At 47.0% G+C, this 17,647-nt stretch overlaps 1 protein-coding gene across 1 annotated transcript in view; it reads left to right on the top strand.

Moving 5' to 3' along the window:
- Nucleotides 1–1,855, top strand: part of LOC140721360 (polypeptide N-acetylgalactosaminyltransferase 6-like) — a 46,829-nt gene extending 44,974 nt beyond the window's left edge. The window contains exons 16-17 of the mRNA XM_073036203.1: nucleotides 328–381; nucleotides 1,816–1,855. Coding sequence (XP_072892304.1) covers nucleotides 328–381; nucleotides 1,816–1,855 — 94 coding nt within the window. The remainder of the gene's footprint in view (nucleotides 1–327; nucleotides 382–1,815) is intronic.
- Nucleotides 1,856–17,647: the final 15,792 nt, after the last annotated feature.

The following is a 17,647-nucleotide window of genomic DNA, read 5'->3' as shown; positions in this document are numbered from 1 at the left end:
GTCTCTGTACAGTTTCTGCCGGTGTCCGGTCAGCGGTTTGTCCATTCTCCCTGTGGGTCCCCTCTGGGTGCACCAGTTCCTGCCCACATACCTATAGGTGAGGGTGAGTAAGTTGTGGGCTTGCTACGTTGACACCAGAGGTGTTGTGAGCACTTGCATACTGCTCCTTAATCTGTGTTGGTTATTGATGCGAATGACACACTTCATTATGTTTCGGTGTACTTGACAAATAAAGCTAACCTTAATCTGTTTATAACCCGGCACGGCTAGCAGCTCCATGGTGGATATGTCGAACAATGCATGCTGAATGATTTTTGCTTTCTGCAGGACTCAAGCTACTGATGAGGAGCCAAGCCCTTCCTGCCCATTGCGGGGAAGTGGGTAAGTTCTGTCAGTCATGGGAATGCGGTGATATTTTGAACTTGTCCCTGAATGGGATGTTCCCTGATGAGTTCTGACAAGCATTCTAGTATTTGTAGAAGAGATAAAGCTCCAGGAATGTGGATGATGAGACTTCACAGACTAGAGTCACTGAGTCACCCTGGTGATACCCACAGTGCTCTGAACATTCCTCTTTTGATCTTCCTAACTGGCCTGTTGTCACATGTACCAAGGTATTGTGAAAAGTATTGTTTAGTGAGCCATCAATCCAGCCATCAAAGTATCAGGCTAGTAGAAAGGAAAGAGCAAAAGCAATGCATAAGACGTTGTTATAGTTGGAGAGGAAGTGCAGTACAAGCAGACAAAGTGCAAGGTAATTTGGGGGAACGAAGAATCCATCTTTCGCATGGGAGGGTCTATTAAAGTGTCCGATAACAGTTAGAAGCTCTCCTTGAACATGGTGATGAATGTTACCAACTTTTGTATCTTCTGATTGATGCGAAGATATCGGGAATGAACGTGGCAGGAGGGGCCTTTGGTTATATTGGCTGCTTTCCCAAGGCAGCAGGAAGTGTGGACAGTTCATGGAGAAAGGGCTGGTTTGAGTGATGGACTGGGTTGTGTCCACCACGCTGAAGTTTTCTTGCAGAGCAGTTGCTGTGATGCGTAAGGGTAGAATGCTTTCAAAGTTTAAAGAAAGTTTATTGTCGGAACGATTACAGTACTGTGCTAAATTCTTGGGCACATGTATCTTATTGCTAGGGAGCTTTAAGAGTTTTGCACAGTGCTGTAGCTTTTGTGTTGCACTGTACTGCTGCTGTAAAAAGAAACAAATTTCATGACATCTGAGTAATAAACCTGATTCTGATGTGGGAAGGAGGGAGGGAGCAGGAAGCACCAAAAAGACACCGTCATCATCAATAAACCAATTGTTTGGAATAAAGTGACCTTGCCTGGTGTCTCAAGGCTGGGTATGTCTGCTCCCACAGCACCCCCTGCACCTGGCACCTGTCCACACCCCTTCTGTGGCACTTCACCCTCGCCATTTCCAACATCTTTTGCTCCTGCCAGATTTGCAAACTCTCTCTCCCATGTTGACAAGTCCAGTGCTGTGCGAGTCTTGGGCACGCTAGCTATACGTGTGCCTAAAACTTTTGCACAGTCCTGTATTTGTCACCATGAGGTTCATTTTCTTGCAGGCATTTACATTAACAAAGATCGTCAAACAAAAAAGTGTAAGAGAAGAGAAACTTTTCAGATAAAAATAATACTGAGAACATGAGCTGTAGAGTCCTTGAAAGTGAATGTAGGTTGTAGAATCAGTTTAGAGTTGAGGTCAGTTGTTAACCACACCAGTTTAGGGACCTGATTGATGCAGAGTAATAACTATATGGTTTTTCTATAAGAATTGCTTGTGTGTCTGTGTTTTCACAGGGGCCTGGTTCTGTACGTTCCTGTGGTGGGAGAAGAGTAGGAGATGGCAGAGAGGTGAGTGATTTATTGGAATGAACCCCATCATTGGTTGGTGTGCAGCTGTTAGTGATGACACTGAACAGACTAGAGTTTCTGAATCAGTCTGGATGATACACACAGTGCTCTGAACTTCCTCACCAACCACCCAGCTCCCGGCGTCTGTTGACACAAACTGGCCTTCTCCAACCAATGTCTCCGTTCTCCTGACAGCCGGTGACAAGGGAAGGAGCCTACACCAGTGAGGACAGCAGGAACAATGACAACTCCCATAGCTGATCGCAGAGCAACTGTTTCCAGTCAGTTGCTGAAGCTGTGTTTCCTGGGACTCTTCCACCTTCTGGCCTTGTTACAGGCGGAGAGGAGGGCCACAGCGTCAAGAGGTGGCCGAGGCAGTGAGGTGAGTGAGGTCTTCCATCCAGGTGCCTATCAAAGTGTCTCTCAAATACCCCTAATGTATCAGCCTTAACCACCATACCCAGCAGTACATTCCAGGTACTTGCCACTCTAAAAGAAACAAAGCCTATATGGCTCTGTCCATATTTGAATGCATTCCCCTTAAAAGGATGTTTTTGGTCACGGCTCTCCACTCTGTCCGTGCCTGTGTAATCTTACGCCTCTATCAAGTGTGGAATGGAATATTCTCTGAACTCCAACAGAGTAGATGACAGGAATTGAAATAATGAATCTCCAGGAATGTGTATGATGAGATCTCACAGACTAGAGTCACAGAGTTAACCCTGGTGATAACCACAGTGCTCTGAACATTCCTGCTTTTGGTCAGTTACTGTAACTGTGTCACGGAACCGCACTTCAACTTCCTCTCTTTTTTTCAGGTGGCAGGAACGGCAGGTGCATCTAAAGACGGCTGTGGTCATGAGGTGAGGTACCAAAGGGGTTTCAGAGGGTGGGTGTTTTCACTTGGGGAAAACTTTTCAAGTAGACTGCTTGCATCTTTTTTTTCCCAGATTCAAAATTCGAATACTCACCCATTTAAGATGAGAGGGCAAAGTTTAAAGGAGGTGGAACATTGGACAGTACAGCACAGAATGGACTGTCTATAAAATCAACCTTCAGTCTCTTGCACTCCAAGGAATAAAGTCCCACTCTGTCCAACCTTTCCCCGTAACTCAGTCCCTCAGTTTTGAGAAATGCCCTCATATCTCCTCTGCACTGCTTCCGCTTAATGGCATCTTCCCTACAGGAGCGGGATCACAACTTGAACACTTACGAGTCCAGAACTTCCCAAGAAATTTCTGCCAAGCACATTTATAGCAAAGCTGATGTGAATGAAGAGCTGAGTGCCTTGTGTTGAACAGGGAGATGTAAATTGCCAGACTAAATATTTCAAGCAGTTGTGAGTGTTTGGAGTGGAGTGTTCTCTGGTGAACTCGAATACCAGACGACAGTCATTTAATGTGAAAGAAGACAGGACGTCAAAGAGTATACCACAGTACGGTGCTTCCGCCTATCATCTTGTGCCGACTTTATAACCTCAATCTCACCCTGACTACCTACACAGCTCAAAATCCCCATTTTTTTATTTCTTCTTTCATCCATGTGCCTAGCTGAGTCTCTCAACCCCACCAAGTGCATTCCAGGCATTTAACACTGTAGAGGGGAAAAAACTGCCTCTGATGTTCTAACTAGAATTCCCTCTGTTCTGGTGAACTCCAACAAGAGTAGATGAGAGGAGTGGAAATAACGGATCTCCAGGAATGTGTATGATGAGATTTCACAGACTAGAGTCACTGAGTCACCCTGCTGATAATCACAGTGCTCTGAACATTCCTCCTTTTGGTCAGTTACTGTAGCTCTGTGTCACAGAACCGCACTTTAACATTCTCTCTGTTTTTCAGGTGGCAGGAACGGCAGGCACATCTGAAAAGACAGCTGTGGTCATGAGGTGAGGCACGAAAGGTCTTCACGGGGTGGATGTAGAGACTTGCATTACAGCTTCTTTCCCCAGAGCTGAAATGTCAAATACTCAACAGTGAGGTGTTTAAAAGGAGATGTATGGGACAAGTATTTTTACACAGGGTGGTGACGGAGGCAATTATGATAGAGGTGTGCAAGAGGCTCTTGGGCACACAGATGTACAAAACATGGAAGGATAGTGGAGAATGGTTGAGACTAGAGCTAAAGGTCATGGGTTAAAGGAGCAATGTTAGAGAGCGTAAGGAACTTCTTCACACAGGGCAGTGGTGGCGTGGAACGAGCTGCCCACAAAACTGATGGATGCTGGTTTGAATTCAGCATTTCAGAGGAATTTGAATGGGAGGGTAGCTGAGAACTAGGAGCAGGAGTAGGTCATCTGGCCTGTCAAGTCTACTCTGCCATTCAACAACCTCATGGCTGATCTGACCATGGATTCATCTCCGTCTACCTGCCTTTTCCCCATAACCCTTAATTCCTCTCCTATGCACAAATCTGTCAAACCTTTTCTTAAAATGTATTTACTGAGGTCGCCTCTGTTGCTTCATTGGGAAGAGAATTCCAGATTCACCGTGCTCTAGGAAAAGCATTTGCTCCTCATCTCCATCCTAACTCTACTCCCCCTGAATCTTGAGGCTATGTCCTGAAGTTCTAGTGTGGAGGGTTATAGTCTGGATGAGGGACTAGATAGAACAGAAGGCCTGTTTCTGTGTGGTAGTGTTCTGATTTGATAAACATCGTGTACACTCAGGAGCAATTAGGTTTCATGAGTGTAACTTTGGCACAGCTTTGAGCTGAAGGCCAGCTCCTGAGTGTACACAATGTTTATCAAATCAGAACACTACCACACAGAAACAGGCCCTTTGTTCTTTCCGGTGTACTATTTTGTGTTCTAGTGGGAGAGTCAGAAACCAGAGAGCATAGTGACAAAATAAAGTGCCGGTTATTTAAATTGAAGTGCATGGAAATGCATTCTCTCAGAGCCTGATAAATATTTGTAATTCTCTGCTCCCGAGGATGGTGGAGGCCAAATCGCTAGATATATTTAACACAACAGCAGTAGTTCTGGTATGATCACTCAAGTCAGGTATGATGTTCTTCCAAAGGGTTACCGGTGTTCCCTTACTGAAGAATGGTTGTGTGACTTTGTTTAATGTGGGGAGACTGGTGCACGAAGCTACACATGGTCCTTGACAGGTTGGAGTCAGGGTCCAGTGGCATGGCATGCAAGATTACTCTGGCAGCCTTCCTCCTTCACTGCTGTTGTGATATCATCACCTTCCGCTAGCTCCTCCATTGAGGTTTTGGTTGGAACCTCCCCCTTGATCTTGCCACCATGGTGCCCTTATCATGAGTTAAGCTCTGGGCAGTTTTATTCTTGCGATCTCAAGCATGATGAGGTGACAATCCTCGGAGAAAACAAAACAACAGCACAGGAATAGGACCCCCCCACACACACACACACCTCAGCCCACAATGTCTGACCAAACACAATGGCAAATTTAAACTTGTACCTGTGCATGTTTCAGATCCCTCCAAAGTTCAAAGTCTGTGGATAGGTCTCTTATCAGCTTTGCACATCAGGGCACTGCAATTTTTCCCCATTCCTCTGTACAAAACTACTCGAGCTCTGTCAGAATACATGGGGATTGTGAGAGAACAGCTCTTCTGCCATGTGCAGAAGTTCGCTGATGACACGGCCATAGTGGGGTGTGTCAGGAATGGACAGGAGGAGGAGTATAGGAAACTGATACAGGACTTGGTGATATGGTGCAACTCAAACTACCTGCGTCTCAATGTCACCAAGACCAAGGAGATGGTGGTGGACTTTAGGAGATCTAGGCCTCATATGGAGCCAGTGATCATTAATGGAGAATGTGTGGAGCAGGTTAAGACCTACAAGTATCTGGGAGTACAGTTGGACGAGAAGCTAGACTGGACTGCCAACACAGATGCCTTGTGCAGGAAGGCACAGAGTCGACTGTACTTCCTTAGAAGGTTGGCGTCATTCAATGTCTGCAGTGAGATGCTGATGATGTTCTATAGGTCAGTTGTTGAGAGCGCCCTCTTCTTTGTGGTGGCGTGTTGGGGAGGAAGCATTAAGAAGAAGGACGCCTCACGTCTTAATAAGCTGATAAGGAAGGCGGGCTCTGTCGTGGGCAAAGTACTGGAGAGTTTAACATCAGTAGCTGAGCGAAGGGCGCTGAGTAGGCTACGGTCAATTATGGAAAACCCTGAACATCCTCTACATAGCACCATCCAGAGACAGAGAAGCAGTTTCAGCGACAGGTTACTGTCGATGCAATGCTCCTCAGACAGGATGAAGAGGTCAATACTCCCCAATGCCATTAGGCTTTACAATTCAACTGCCAGGACTTAAGAACTTTTTTTTAAAGCTATTATTAATGCTTTTTGAATTAGTGATTTAGATGCATATCATATTATTATTGAGTTAAGTATTGTATGTAATGAGTTTTTGCTACAACAAGTGTATGGGACATTGGAAAAAATGTTGAATTTCCCCATGGGGATGAATAAAGTATCTATCTATCTATCTATCTATCTAGTCCAGTCTCAAATTGCTAGACAAGATGAAAAGGTTGACTGCATTCTAAATGGAGAGAAAATACAAAAATCTGAGGTGCAAAGGGATTTGGGAGTCCTTGTGTAGGATTCCCTAAAGGTTAATTTGCAGATTGAGTCTGTGGTAAGAAGGCAAATTTGATGTTGGCATTCATTTCAAGAGAACTAGAATATAAAAGCAAGGATGTAATGTTGAGACTTTATAAAGCACTGGCAGGGCCTCATTTGGGAGTATTGTGAGCAGTTTGGGGCCCCTTATCTTGGAAAGGATGTTCTGAAAATGGATAGAGTTCAAAGGAGGGTCACGAAAATTATTCCAGGATTGAACAGCTTGTCATATGAAGAGTGTTTGATGGCTCTGGGCCTGTATTCACTAGCATTCAGAAGAATGAGGGGTGACCTTATTGAAAACTATCGAATGGTGAAAGGCCTTGATAGAGTGGATGTGGAGAAGATGTTTCCTATGGTGGGAGAGTCTAAGACCAGAAGACACAGCCTCAGAATAGAGGGACGTCCTTTTAGAACAGAAATGAGAAGGAATTTCTTTAGCCAGGGAGTGGTGAAATTTGCCACAGGAGGCCAGGTCATTATGTATATTTAAGGCAGAGATTGATTGGTCAGGACATGAAGAGATGCAGAGAGAAGGCAGGAAATTGGGTCTGAAATGAATATTGGATCAGCCATGATGAAATGGTGGAGCAAACTTGATGGGCTAGATGGCCTAATTCTGCTGCTATATTTTTTGGTCTTGTGTGCGGCCATGAGATCCATCTTCTTGCAGGCAGCCACAAAACAGTAACCCATTTCAAAAAAAAAGTCAAAACATCCAATCAAAAAACGAATGTCAAAATCAATAATCATCCGGAACTGCAGTTCACAAAGTGAGTCGGCAGCCAATCCGAGAGCCCGTTAGTTGCAGTCTGTGGCCTCAGTTCAGTGCCGAAGTGAGGAAACCATGTGAGCACAAACTGAACACTGGCCCCACCCTGACCGTTTCCGTCTGGCTCGTTGCGTAAATCGGCCAAACATCAGGTTGCTTCCTGCTCTCGGTCCTGGGCCATTATCCACTGCCTCAATTTGGTCTGTACGCAACCTTTCCAATCTGGCCTGGCACTTAAATCTGTCAAATATCACCTTGTTTCTCGCTCTTGGGCCCGGGCCCCACTGCCTTCCCTCAACTCTGCTGCTTCAAACTGCCTCCGAGGCCATTCCAGTAGTGGCCAGATATCGTTTCATTCCTTGCTCTCAGGTCTGGGCGCTGCTGCCTCGGTTCGGCCTGTACACTCTATGCAGTGTGTACAGCCAGTTCTAAAGCTCACTGCTCCAGCCCTGCGTATTCACGTGTCTGACCAACATCCTCTTGAATGCCGTAGTCATATCTGCCTCCACCACCACCCCTGGCAACCTGCTCTGGGCTCCTGTCACTGTTACTTTAAAATGAAGCATGCCCTACACATCTGAAACTCTTCCTCTCAACATGCCCTCTAGTATTTGACATTTGGGGGGGGGGGGGGGTAGTTGAAGAGTCATTGTCCTGAGGCAGAGATTGATTGAAATGTGAAAGATTGGGGGTGATGGGAAGTGGGCTGAGACTACTTGCCTGCCCGCACACCTTTGGGAGGTGGCAGGAAACTGGAACACCCGGGGGGAAAGCTACACGGTCACAGGGAGAGCATACAGACTGCAGTGGAAGGTGGGATCGTGGGTGGCAGGGTACTGCAGTGGTTAGCAGAGCACTCTTACAACGCCCGTGACCCAGGTTCAATCCTGTGTACTGCTGGGTACTAGTGAATTCCCAATCCAAAGGTTCAGGAGTCAAGAAAGGGGAATAAAACTTGTGGCTTGCGGCGGTATATTAAGTGTTAGAAGAACAAAGATGTGGTTCGTCTTGTACAAAAAGAAACTGACTAAAAAAAAAATAACATTCCGGTGATAACCTATAAAACAGCAAATCTGACACCTGTTGCAGAAGAACTAAGAAGCTTCTAGAAAAATCCAGAAGCAACTACATTGTTAGTGAATTGCCAGGTCTGAGGACAGTGCTGACTGACTGTCTAACTGGTTTTATTTGTTTTTATTTCTGCCTCCCTATCTCTGGCATCAGCGCGTCCTCGTGTGGCTCCAGTAGACCTAACTGGGAGAGAGTGGCCTATTCAGCCCAGCGGGTGTACGCTAAGCTCCCACATTGGGAGTCCAGCTCCTGGGAGCGGCAGGTTGACAATGGGCTACCGTAACTGCCCACGATCCACACTCAGCGTGGCTGTGCTGTGTCTGATGGGGAAACATTTCCGATTTACTAACGAGGGCCCGGCAGCCGTTCTGCAGCACGGAGGTGAGTAACTCTTCTCTAAGTTGCTCTGAAAGTTTGGAATGAGGATGTTCCCCCGGCAAACTTGCCCAGTGAGCCAGATTCCTTTCTCGAGTGAACTGGAATGTAAATGATGAGACATCACAGACTAGAGTCACTGATTTAACTCTGCTGATGCTCACAGTGCTCTGAACATTCCTCCTCCTGGTCGCTGACCGGGTTATTACTGTGACATAGGCTGAAATGGTGGAAGAACCTGTGCATGATCTAGACTGATCATTCCAGCCACAAGTACAAAAGGAAGAGCGATAATTGAACTCAGAGTGAAAGTGCATGACAGAAACTAAAGCACAGTATAGTTACAGCTCCAGGCATGGCACAGTGAGAATGAGCAGGTGAATTGCAAGGGCCAAAATGAGGTAGATCGGGGGTGGGGGGGGGGGTCATCTTTAGCATATGGGAGGTCTGCTCGGGAGTCTGATAGCAGCGGGTTAGACGTGGGATTTGAGCCTGGTGATGTGTGGTCACAGGTTTTTCTGTCTGGGGGAGATAGGAAATGAGAATTACAAGGCTGTTTTCCTGATGCGGCGAGTAGTGTAGACAGAGTGTATGGAGGGGAGGCTGGTTTGTGTGACAAACTGGTCTGTATCCACAGTTCTGAAGTTTCTTGCCACTCTAAGCTGTGATGCATCGGGGTAGAATGCTGTCTGGTACATCAATAATGGAGATAAATTGTGTGCAGAATTTGTTTTGTGGAGCCCCATTTCATGTTCTGTCTGTTCTGCAGGTGCATTGAAGAGCTGGAGAGTCTCTTCGCTGGTGGCTGTGGCAGAGAGGTGAGTGATTTGTTGTAACAAGCCCCATCATTGGGTGGTGGTGTGCAGCTGTAGTGATGACACTGAACAGACTAGAGTTTCTGAATCAGTCTGGATGATACACACAGTGCTCTGAACTCTCCCACCTGCCACTGGCTCCTGGTGTCTGTTAACAGCAGCTCCCCTTCTCCGGCTAATGCTTCCGTTTTGTTCTCCCTGCAGCTGGTGACAGAGGAGGCACCCTGGACCATGGGATCTCCAGCCCCAGAGGGAGAGGGCAAGAACAATGATGACCCCTGTAGTGGCCTCTTTGTGCCTAGATGCAGTGGTATTCTCTGCCTTCCTGCTTGCTAGGTGTCACTAAGGGTTAAAATGTAGACAGCGTTTCCAAAGTCTGTAATAAACTTAATAAAATTGTTTCACTTAATAAAATTGTTTCCTGTATTGTTGCAGTTTATTTGAAACATACTGATTGGACTCACACCACAAATGAATCCAACAGAACTTGTCTTAAAAAAAGAAAGGGCAGGGTATTAAATAAATCTATTAATGGGAAAACTACTGGACTTCCTCTGATACTTGATAAATTGGATCATTGCGGTTCCATTTGCAGTGAGTTTTTTGTGCATAGTGCCGCACTCTCAGCCTGAAAAATCTTGGTCCAATGATATAAAAAATCATCATGACTGGAGACGTCCTTGGCTGCAGTGATAGTCATGACACCCTCTGTGCCTTATTATGCCCTCCACAAAGTGTTAACAAAACCTTGGCCATTAGATCTTGTAGTTGATCTCACCTGCCCAGTATGCTGTGGAACTGGCTTTGCGTGCTGGGGTAGGCATATACTTACCTCATGGGGGTTGGAGGTTCCTGGCTACCCTCACCTGGTTTAGCCTGTCGGCAATGCAGATGCAAGGTCCACAACAAGGTAGATTGTGAGGTTGTCCCCCTGAAAGTCACTACCTTTAATTCAGATGAAGGGTGTCAACCAGAAACACTCTCCATTTTGCTCCACACAAGCTGCCCTGCTGAGTTCCTCCAGCGTCTCATTGTTCCAGATACCAGCCTCTTCCATTTACCTGCACCCTGTGCTATGCTGGTATCCTGGGAGGTTTTCTCAGAACATCATCCCTAGCAGGTTTAAGTGATCTGTCTCAGGGTTGAAATTTGTACGCTCTCTCTGAAACAGTATGATGAGATGGCCTCAATCTCCCTACATTAAAGACAGATACTTCACTGTCACTGGGTGGCATGGTAATGTCAGCTGTAAAATTAATCAGTTCATTTCACTCTGGTTTTGCCCGGGTGCCTCTTTGCAGAGATGTTAGAGTTAGTAAATTGTAGGCATGCTATGTTTGCTTCGGGCTGCACTGGTACTTCCTTGGATGTGTTGGTTGTTGAGGCAAACAATGCCTTTCACTTGATGTACATGTGATAAATAGAGTTTAATTTACCTCATTATGGCCTGTGCTCATAATTGTATGCTTGCATTGCACTTTCTTTAGAACCAACACAACCTATTAATTACTTTTACACATGGATATGGTGAAATGATGAGCATGGAGACCGTGCAAAGCAAGGTTTTCAGTGTACCCTGGTACAACTGACAGTAGTGAATTACTTATCAATCACACTGCAGTCCTAAACGAACTCCCAGGTGAATTCAGAAGAGGGGCAGCTATCGATTACACAGCACGGGCACAGTGATAAAAGCCTTTTGGCCCAACGAGCCTATGTTGCCAAGTTACACACATGGCCGATTAACCTGTAAGGTTAACATAGGAAGACAACCATGCAGTCACAGGGAGAATGGGCAAGCTTCTCACAGACAGCGGCAGAACTGAACCAAGGTCACTGGTGGTGCGCTAGCGTTATGTTGACCATTACGCTGATTGCTACCATGTTTGTAAGTATTTGGATGTGAATGTACAGGGCGCCATTAGCAAGTTTACCAATCACACTAAATCAAAGTAAAATTTATTATCAGAGTACATACAAATACAACCCTGAGATTCTGTTTCCCGCTGGCATACTTAGCAAATCTATAGAACAGTAAACAGGATCAATGGACAACAAACTGCAAATACAAATAAATAATGAGCATGAAATAAGAGTCTGTAAGTGAGAACACCAGAAGAAGAATGAGTAGTCATCCCCTTTTGTTCCAGAGCCTGATGGTTGAGGGGTTGTAACTGTTCTTGAACCTGGTAGTGCTGAGGCCCTCGTACCTTCTACCTGATGGCAGCAGCGGGAGAGCATAGCCTGGGTGGTGGGCATCTTGGATCCCACTTCTCTTAATAGTGAAAGCAGGTTACAATGAACTTGCAGAGATCTTGATCTGGGGATGGTGGTAGAGGCAGACACATTAGGGAGATTTAAGAAGCTCCCAGGTAGGCACATGGATGAAAAAAAATGGAGGGCTACATGGGAGGGAAGGGTCAGATTGATCTTAGAGTGGGTTAAAGGGCCGGCACAACATTGTGAGCCCAAGGGCCTGTATTAGAACCATAGAGCATTACAGCACAGAAACAGGCCTTTTGGCTCTTCCTGGCTGTGCTAAACCATTTTTCTGCATAGTCCCACTGACCTGCACCTAGACCATATCCCTCCATGTACGTGTCCAAGTTTTTCTTAACGTTAAAAGTGAGCCTGCATTCACCACTTCAAATGGCAGCTCATTCCACACTCCCTCTACTCTCTGTGCGAAGAAGAGAGTAATGTTCCCTTTAAACTTTTCCCTTTTCACCCTTAACCCATGTCCTCTGGGTTTTTTCTCTCTCTCAGCCTCAGTGGAAAAAGCCTGCTTGCATTCACTCTATTCCCATCATAATTTTATACATTTCTATAAAATCTCCCCTCATTCTTCTACGCTTTGGGAATAAAGTCCTAACCTATTCAACCTTTCTCTGTAACTCAGTTTCTCAAGTCCCGGCAACATCCTTGTAAACCTTCTCTGCACTCTTTCAACCTTATTAATATCCTTCCTGTACTGCAGTGACCAAAACTGCACACAATACTCCAAATTCAGCCTCACCAATGTCTTATACAACCTCACCATAACATTCCAACTTTTATACTTAATACTTTGATTTATAAAGGCCAATGTACTAAAAGCTCTCTTTACGACCCTATCTACTTGTGACGCCACTTTTAGGGAATTATGTATCTGTACTCCCAGATCCCTCTGTTCTACTGCACTCCTCAGTGTCCTACCATTTATCTTGTATGTTCTACCCTGGTTTCACCTTCTGAAGTGCAATACTTCACACTTGTTCTGTAATGTTCTAATCTCTAGACTGGCTGCAGATCTCAGAAAGAGAACACATGGCAGAGATGTTCAGGGGGGGAATTCAAGGCTCAGGCAACTGAAGGCACAGCAGAGCAATTACACTGACTACCATGGATGTGAAATGGAGGGGTTTGAGCGTGGAGATCTCAGGGTGGGGGCGTGGGTTAATACAGGGCCGGAGGAAGGACATGGACCTCTGGCGTTCAATTCCGTAAAGTTTGCTTCACTGTGACTAGCCTTGCTAGTGAGTCCAAATCTTTCAGCAACCACAGATCTCTTCATCTGGCCCATTTGTGTGAAGCTGGCCTGGCTTCCTGTTCCCTGCATTGCTCAAAGTCTTGGCATTTCAAAAAAAGATAAAGATAATTGGACAGCAAGCAGAGGGGGAGGGGAGTTTAACCCCTTTCCTGGCACAGCCTGAGCCAGGATCCACAGAAGGGTGAGGTCTCTTTGTGCCCTGGGAGCAGGACAGAGCCTGTTGTGAATATCACCCAAGCCTAGTTTAAGATTCTCCACTCTTGTACACTGAAAAGGTGGAACTTGTGTAAAACAAAACTATCGAATTGCTTGAATATCAATTTCCCTAACTTTCAGTAACCACTCCCCTTCTGGCTCCACCCTCTCTTGTGTTTTCCTTTTTGCATATTGTGGGGCAAACAGCCTGTCCCTGTGCTGTATTCCTCTATGTTCTATGTAATTTCTTGTGCCTTGACTTTTTTTTTACCTTGGATAGTGTATAAAGGGGAGAGGCAAATCGTTGGAGGTGGTACGGCAGCTTCCATAACACCATTACAGCACCAGCGATCCAGGTTCAATTCTGTAATGAGTTTGTACCTTCTCTCCACGACCGCGTGAGTTTCCTCTGGGTGCTCCGGTTTCCTCCCACAGTCCAAAGTTCAAACTAAACTTATTATCAGAGTACGTATATGTCGCCATAAACTATCTCGAGATTCATTTTCTTGAAGGCATTTACAGAAAAATAAAGGAATTTTATTTTCATTTTAGTAGAGTTTATGAAGAATAATAAATAGCAAAGACAAATAACCATTGTGCAAAAGAAGATAAATGCATTCTTTTTAATGTAGATATATAATTAAGTTGCAGAGTCCTTGAAAGTGAGTCTATGGGTTGTTGGAGTCAGTTCAGCATCGAGAGGAGTGAAGTTCAGGACCCAGCTGGTTGTGGGCAATGTTCCCTCGGAGGTGTCCACGTGTGCACATGCACAAATCTTTAGCTACCAGCATACAAAGGAATTTAAACTGCACACAAGAAATTCTCACCCTTTACCTCGTTGGCATGTTAAGTATATTTCACGACTATACACAATCGCATTTCCTTTCACTGATTCTGATGGGGACGGTGTTGAAGCGTGGAGTTGGCAAAGATTTGCAAATTTTAGAACTAGCTTTCTGAAGCTGTGGTGGGGCTTACTGAAGAAATTACTTGGTGCGCACATGTTGTTGTCACTGGGCAAAAAATCTGCACAGCACAAGATTCTTGGGACAGTGGTCATTACAAATTAGAGGGAACGCTGGTTGTAAGGTAATGACTGTTCCTGAACCTGGTGTGTTCAAGGACATGCAGGTTAGGTTATGGCTGTGCTATGTTGGTGCTAGAAATAAGGTGACGCTTTCAGGCTGCCCCCAGCACACCAGTTGGTTGTTGATGTTTTACTGTATGTTTTCACATACATGTGACAATTAAAGCTATTCAGTGTATGTCAAACTGAAGTAATATAATCGAAAGGTAGTGTACAAAAGCTGAATGGGATTCAGATGGGTTGAGTGAGGAAGGATGTGCAGGCTTTGGCAAGGGTACAGAAGTTTACCAGGATGCTGCTGGGACCAGCTAGGAGAAATTTGTACTTCCACTTCCCCACCTTTTTAATCTGGTTTCTTCCCCCTTCCTTTCTAGTCCCGATGAAGGGTCTCAGCCCTAAGTGTCAACTCTTTATTTCCCTCCATAGGTGCTGCCTGACTTGCTGAGTTCCTCCAGCACTTTGCATGTGTGATCCGCCCTCTAGTATTTCACATTTTCTCCTGGGGAAAAAAAGGACGATTTGCCTTATCATAAATTTATGATCTTTTATCAGTTCACCCTCAGCCTCAGACATTCATGAAAAAGCAACGCACACACACAATGCTGGAGGAACTCAGCAGGACTGGTTGCATCTATGGAGAGGAATGAGACCCTTCATCAGGACAGAAACGAAGGGACAGAAACAAGAATAAGAAGGTGGGGGAGTGGAAGGAGTACAAATCTCTCCTCGCTAGTAGTTTCTTAGCCCAGCAATATCTGCACCCTCTCCGAAGCCACATCCTTCCTACACTGAAGACGGAAGTCAGCAGTCTGGAGGGGCGATGTCTGTGAGTTTGAGAGTCTGGAGGCCTTGAGGTGACCTGTCCTGGGGTGGGGCTTGTTTTGCCGCTGTTGTTTTGTTGCCCGTGTCGTTCGGCTGAAAATGGTGGACACACTATGTGGGAGCCTGTGTATGTTTCAAAGTACAATTGATCTGTACAAAGTAAATCTGGATCTGTAAAGGAGTGACCAGAATTGGACACAATTCTCCAAGTCAAAATCCAGTGTACTTTCCTCTGCACAAATACACGTGCGCAGGTGCAATGAAAAACTTACTGGTAGCAGCATTTCAGGCAGATAAGCATGTTCACTCGTGCTGCCTAAGGGGAGTTTTACATAGTTGCTGCATGACTGGCCAAGTTTTATGCTCAAAGCCAGTCCCTCCCAGACCAAAAGTTCAAAGTACATTTTATTATCAAAGTATGTCATCTTTGTATAGAGATTTGTCTGCTTAAAGGCAGCCACAAAACAAAGAACCCTGACAGAACCATTAAAAACGAAAAGAAGGCCATCTAGCACCCAATGTGTGCTGAGGGGGAAAAACCAAACGGTGCTACCAATAACGCAAGCGAACAGCATTCACAAGGCCAGGCATCACTGCTGCCGATTCAGAAATCCACTAGTTGCAGGCCACAGCCTCAGCTCAGCAAAGAGCCGAGCAAACCACCCCCCCCCCCCCCCCAACCCAACACCCCGACCATTTCAATCCGGCCTGGAGTTAAAACTGTCCGAACCACGGCTCGTTCCTCACTCACGGTCTCGGGCCCCACCACCTCCATCCGGCCCATATCCAACCTTTCCAGCTCTCAAGTCAACCAGACCTCGGATCTATCCACGCCTTTGCCGCATTGAATCCAAATCTGCTCCAGCAACTCCAGCCCTGCCCTAGCAAGACTCCAGTCACACCGCAAAAATGCCAGATGGTATTTCAGCTCCGCTCTGACAGGGAAGCCGCGGGCCACTGCTCACAGTGATCGATCACCAGAAAATGGGAATATTTAGCTGCTTTTTTTTTCACTGGCCACCAGCAAATTGTCCTTCAAAGCAGTACGTAGCACCATCATGGTGGATAACTAACGAGGGCAGCCGGGTCACTGGGGATGAGGCGCCTGGAATGGTGAGGTGCCCCCTGGAGTCTCTACTGGAAAGCATGTGGGGGGGGGGGGGGGGAGTGAACCAGATTTAACGCAGAGGGCAACAGACCACAAATCAGCGTGAATACACATTCTTGTGGTAAAATCCGGCAGAACACAGAACAATAAAACACAGTACGCGCCTTTCGGCCCACAATGTAGCGCTGATCTGTATAAACCTACCCATCGGTCTAACCCCTCCCTTCCACACAGCCCATTGTGGTGGTGTGGAGAACGGGTCCCAGGGACAATTGGGAATTGGATTAACCAGCCAGCGGAATGAGCTGTAATTGCTTGCAAATTTTACAGGAAGTTTTTTTTTGGTGAGAAACTTGGATGCACTCAGAAGGACGAGAGCGGTTCCTGAGGAGAAAGGCAGGCGGGGGTGAGGGGTCTCATTTTCTTTCCCTTCACAGCCCTCCTCTCGCCGCTCCCCGGCCGCCTGCTGCAGATTCCAGCCGCTGGAAAGGATCCAGCTTTGTGTTGCGGGTTAACACCTCCCTTCTCTCCCAGAAACGTCAGGAGGAATGTGCTCAGAGGAGGGTTAAAGGAAGGAGAGTCTCAGCTGTTTCCTCTCTCTCTCTCTCTCTCTCTCTCTCTCTCCGTCTCCGTCCAACACCCCCACCCCCACACCCCGTCAGCCCGCTTGGAAGTTTGGCAGCCCATGGATTAGTTTGTGTGTGTGTGCGCGTCCAGCCATGGGGAACAGACTGATGCCGATATCAGCGCCGGGCCACGTCCCTCCGCCTCCCGTTCGGATTGGCAAGACTGCCCGGTGGTTAGCGGGACTGTTCCCCAGGCTCCTGACCGGCCTATGGAGTTGGCTGAGGCGGCCGCTGAATCTGTTCGGGAGCCGGGAGCCAGCGGCAGTGGTGGCGGCGCCGGCAGCGGCGGAGAGGACGGGAGAGCAGGGACCGTGCGAACCCCGGGCCAGCATCGACGGCGACCACCTGGAGATTTCCTTCAACCTGATCCGGCACCTCTTCGACCTGTGCGTGGTGGCTTTCCTCTGCCTGGCCTCGCCTGTCTTTCGAGTGGTCCTGGACGTGCTGGGGCTGCGGCGCCTGGCCGGCCTCTGGCTGCACGGGATGGGCCTCTTTCTGGTCACCTCCTACGGGATGTCGCTGGTGTTGTGGCTGCTGCAGACCTACCTGGCGCCGCTCGCCCTCGCCTACGGGGTGCTGCAGCTACTCGTGCTCGGCGTCAGCCTGCGCCCGGAGCAGCCGCAGGATGAAGAGTCGGCGGAGGACGGCGCGGCGGACCGGCCCGGCGCGGATTCGGTACCGGAGCGGTCAGCAACAGAACAGGCGGGACTCTGAAGAAGAAGGCGGCGGCCACAAGTCCTTGTGGGTGTTTGCATCTGGCGGGACGCTAA

The sequence above is a fragment of the Hemitrygon akajei genome, chromosome 2, assembly GCF_048418815.1.
Source record: "Hemitrygon akajei chromosome 2, sHemAka1.3, whole genome shotgun sequence".
NCBI lineage: Eukaryota > Metazoa > Chordata > Chondrichthyes > Myliobatiformes > Dasyatidae > Hemitrygon > Hemitrygon akajei.
This window is presented reverse-complemented; position numbering and strand designations above follow the sequence as displayed.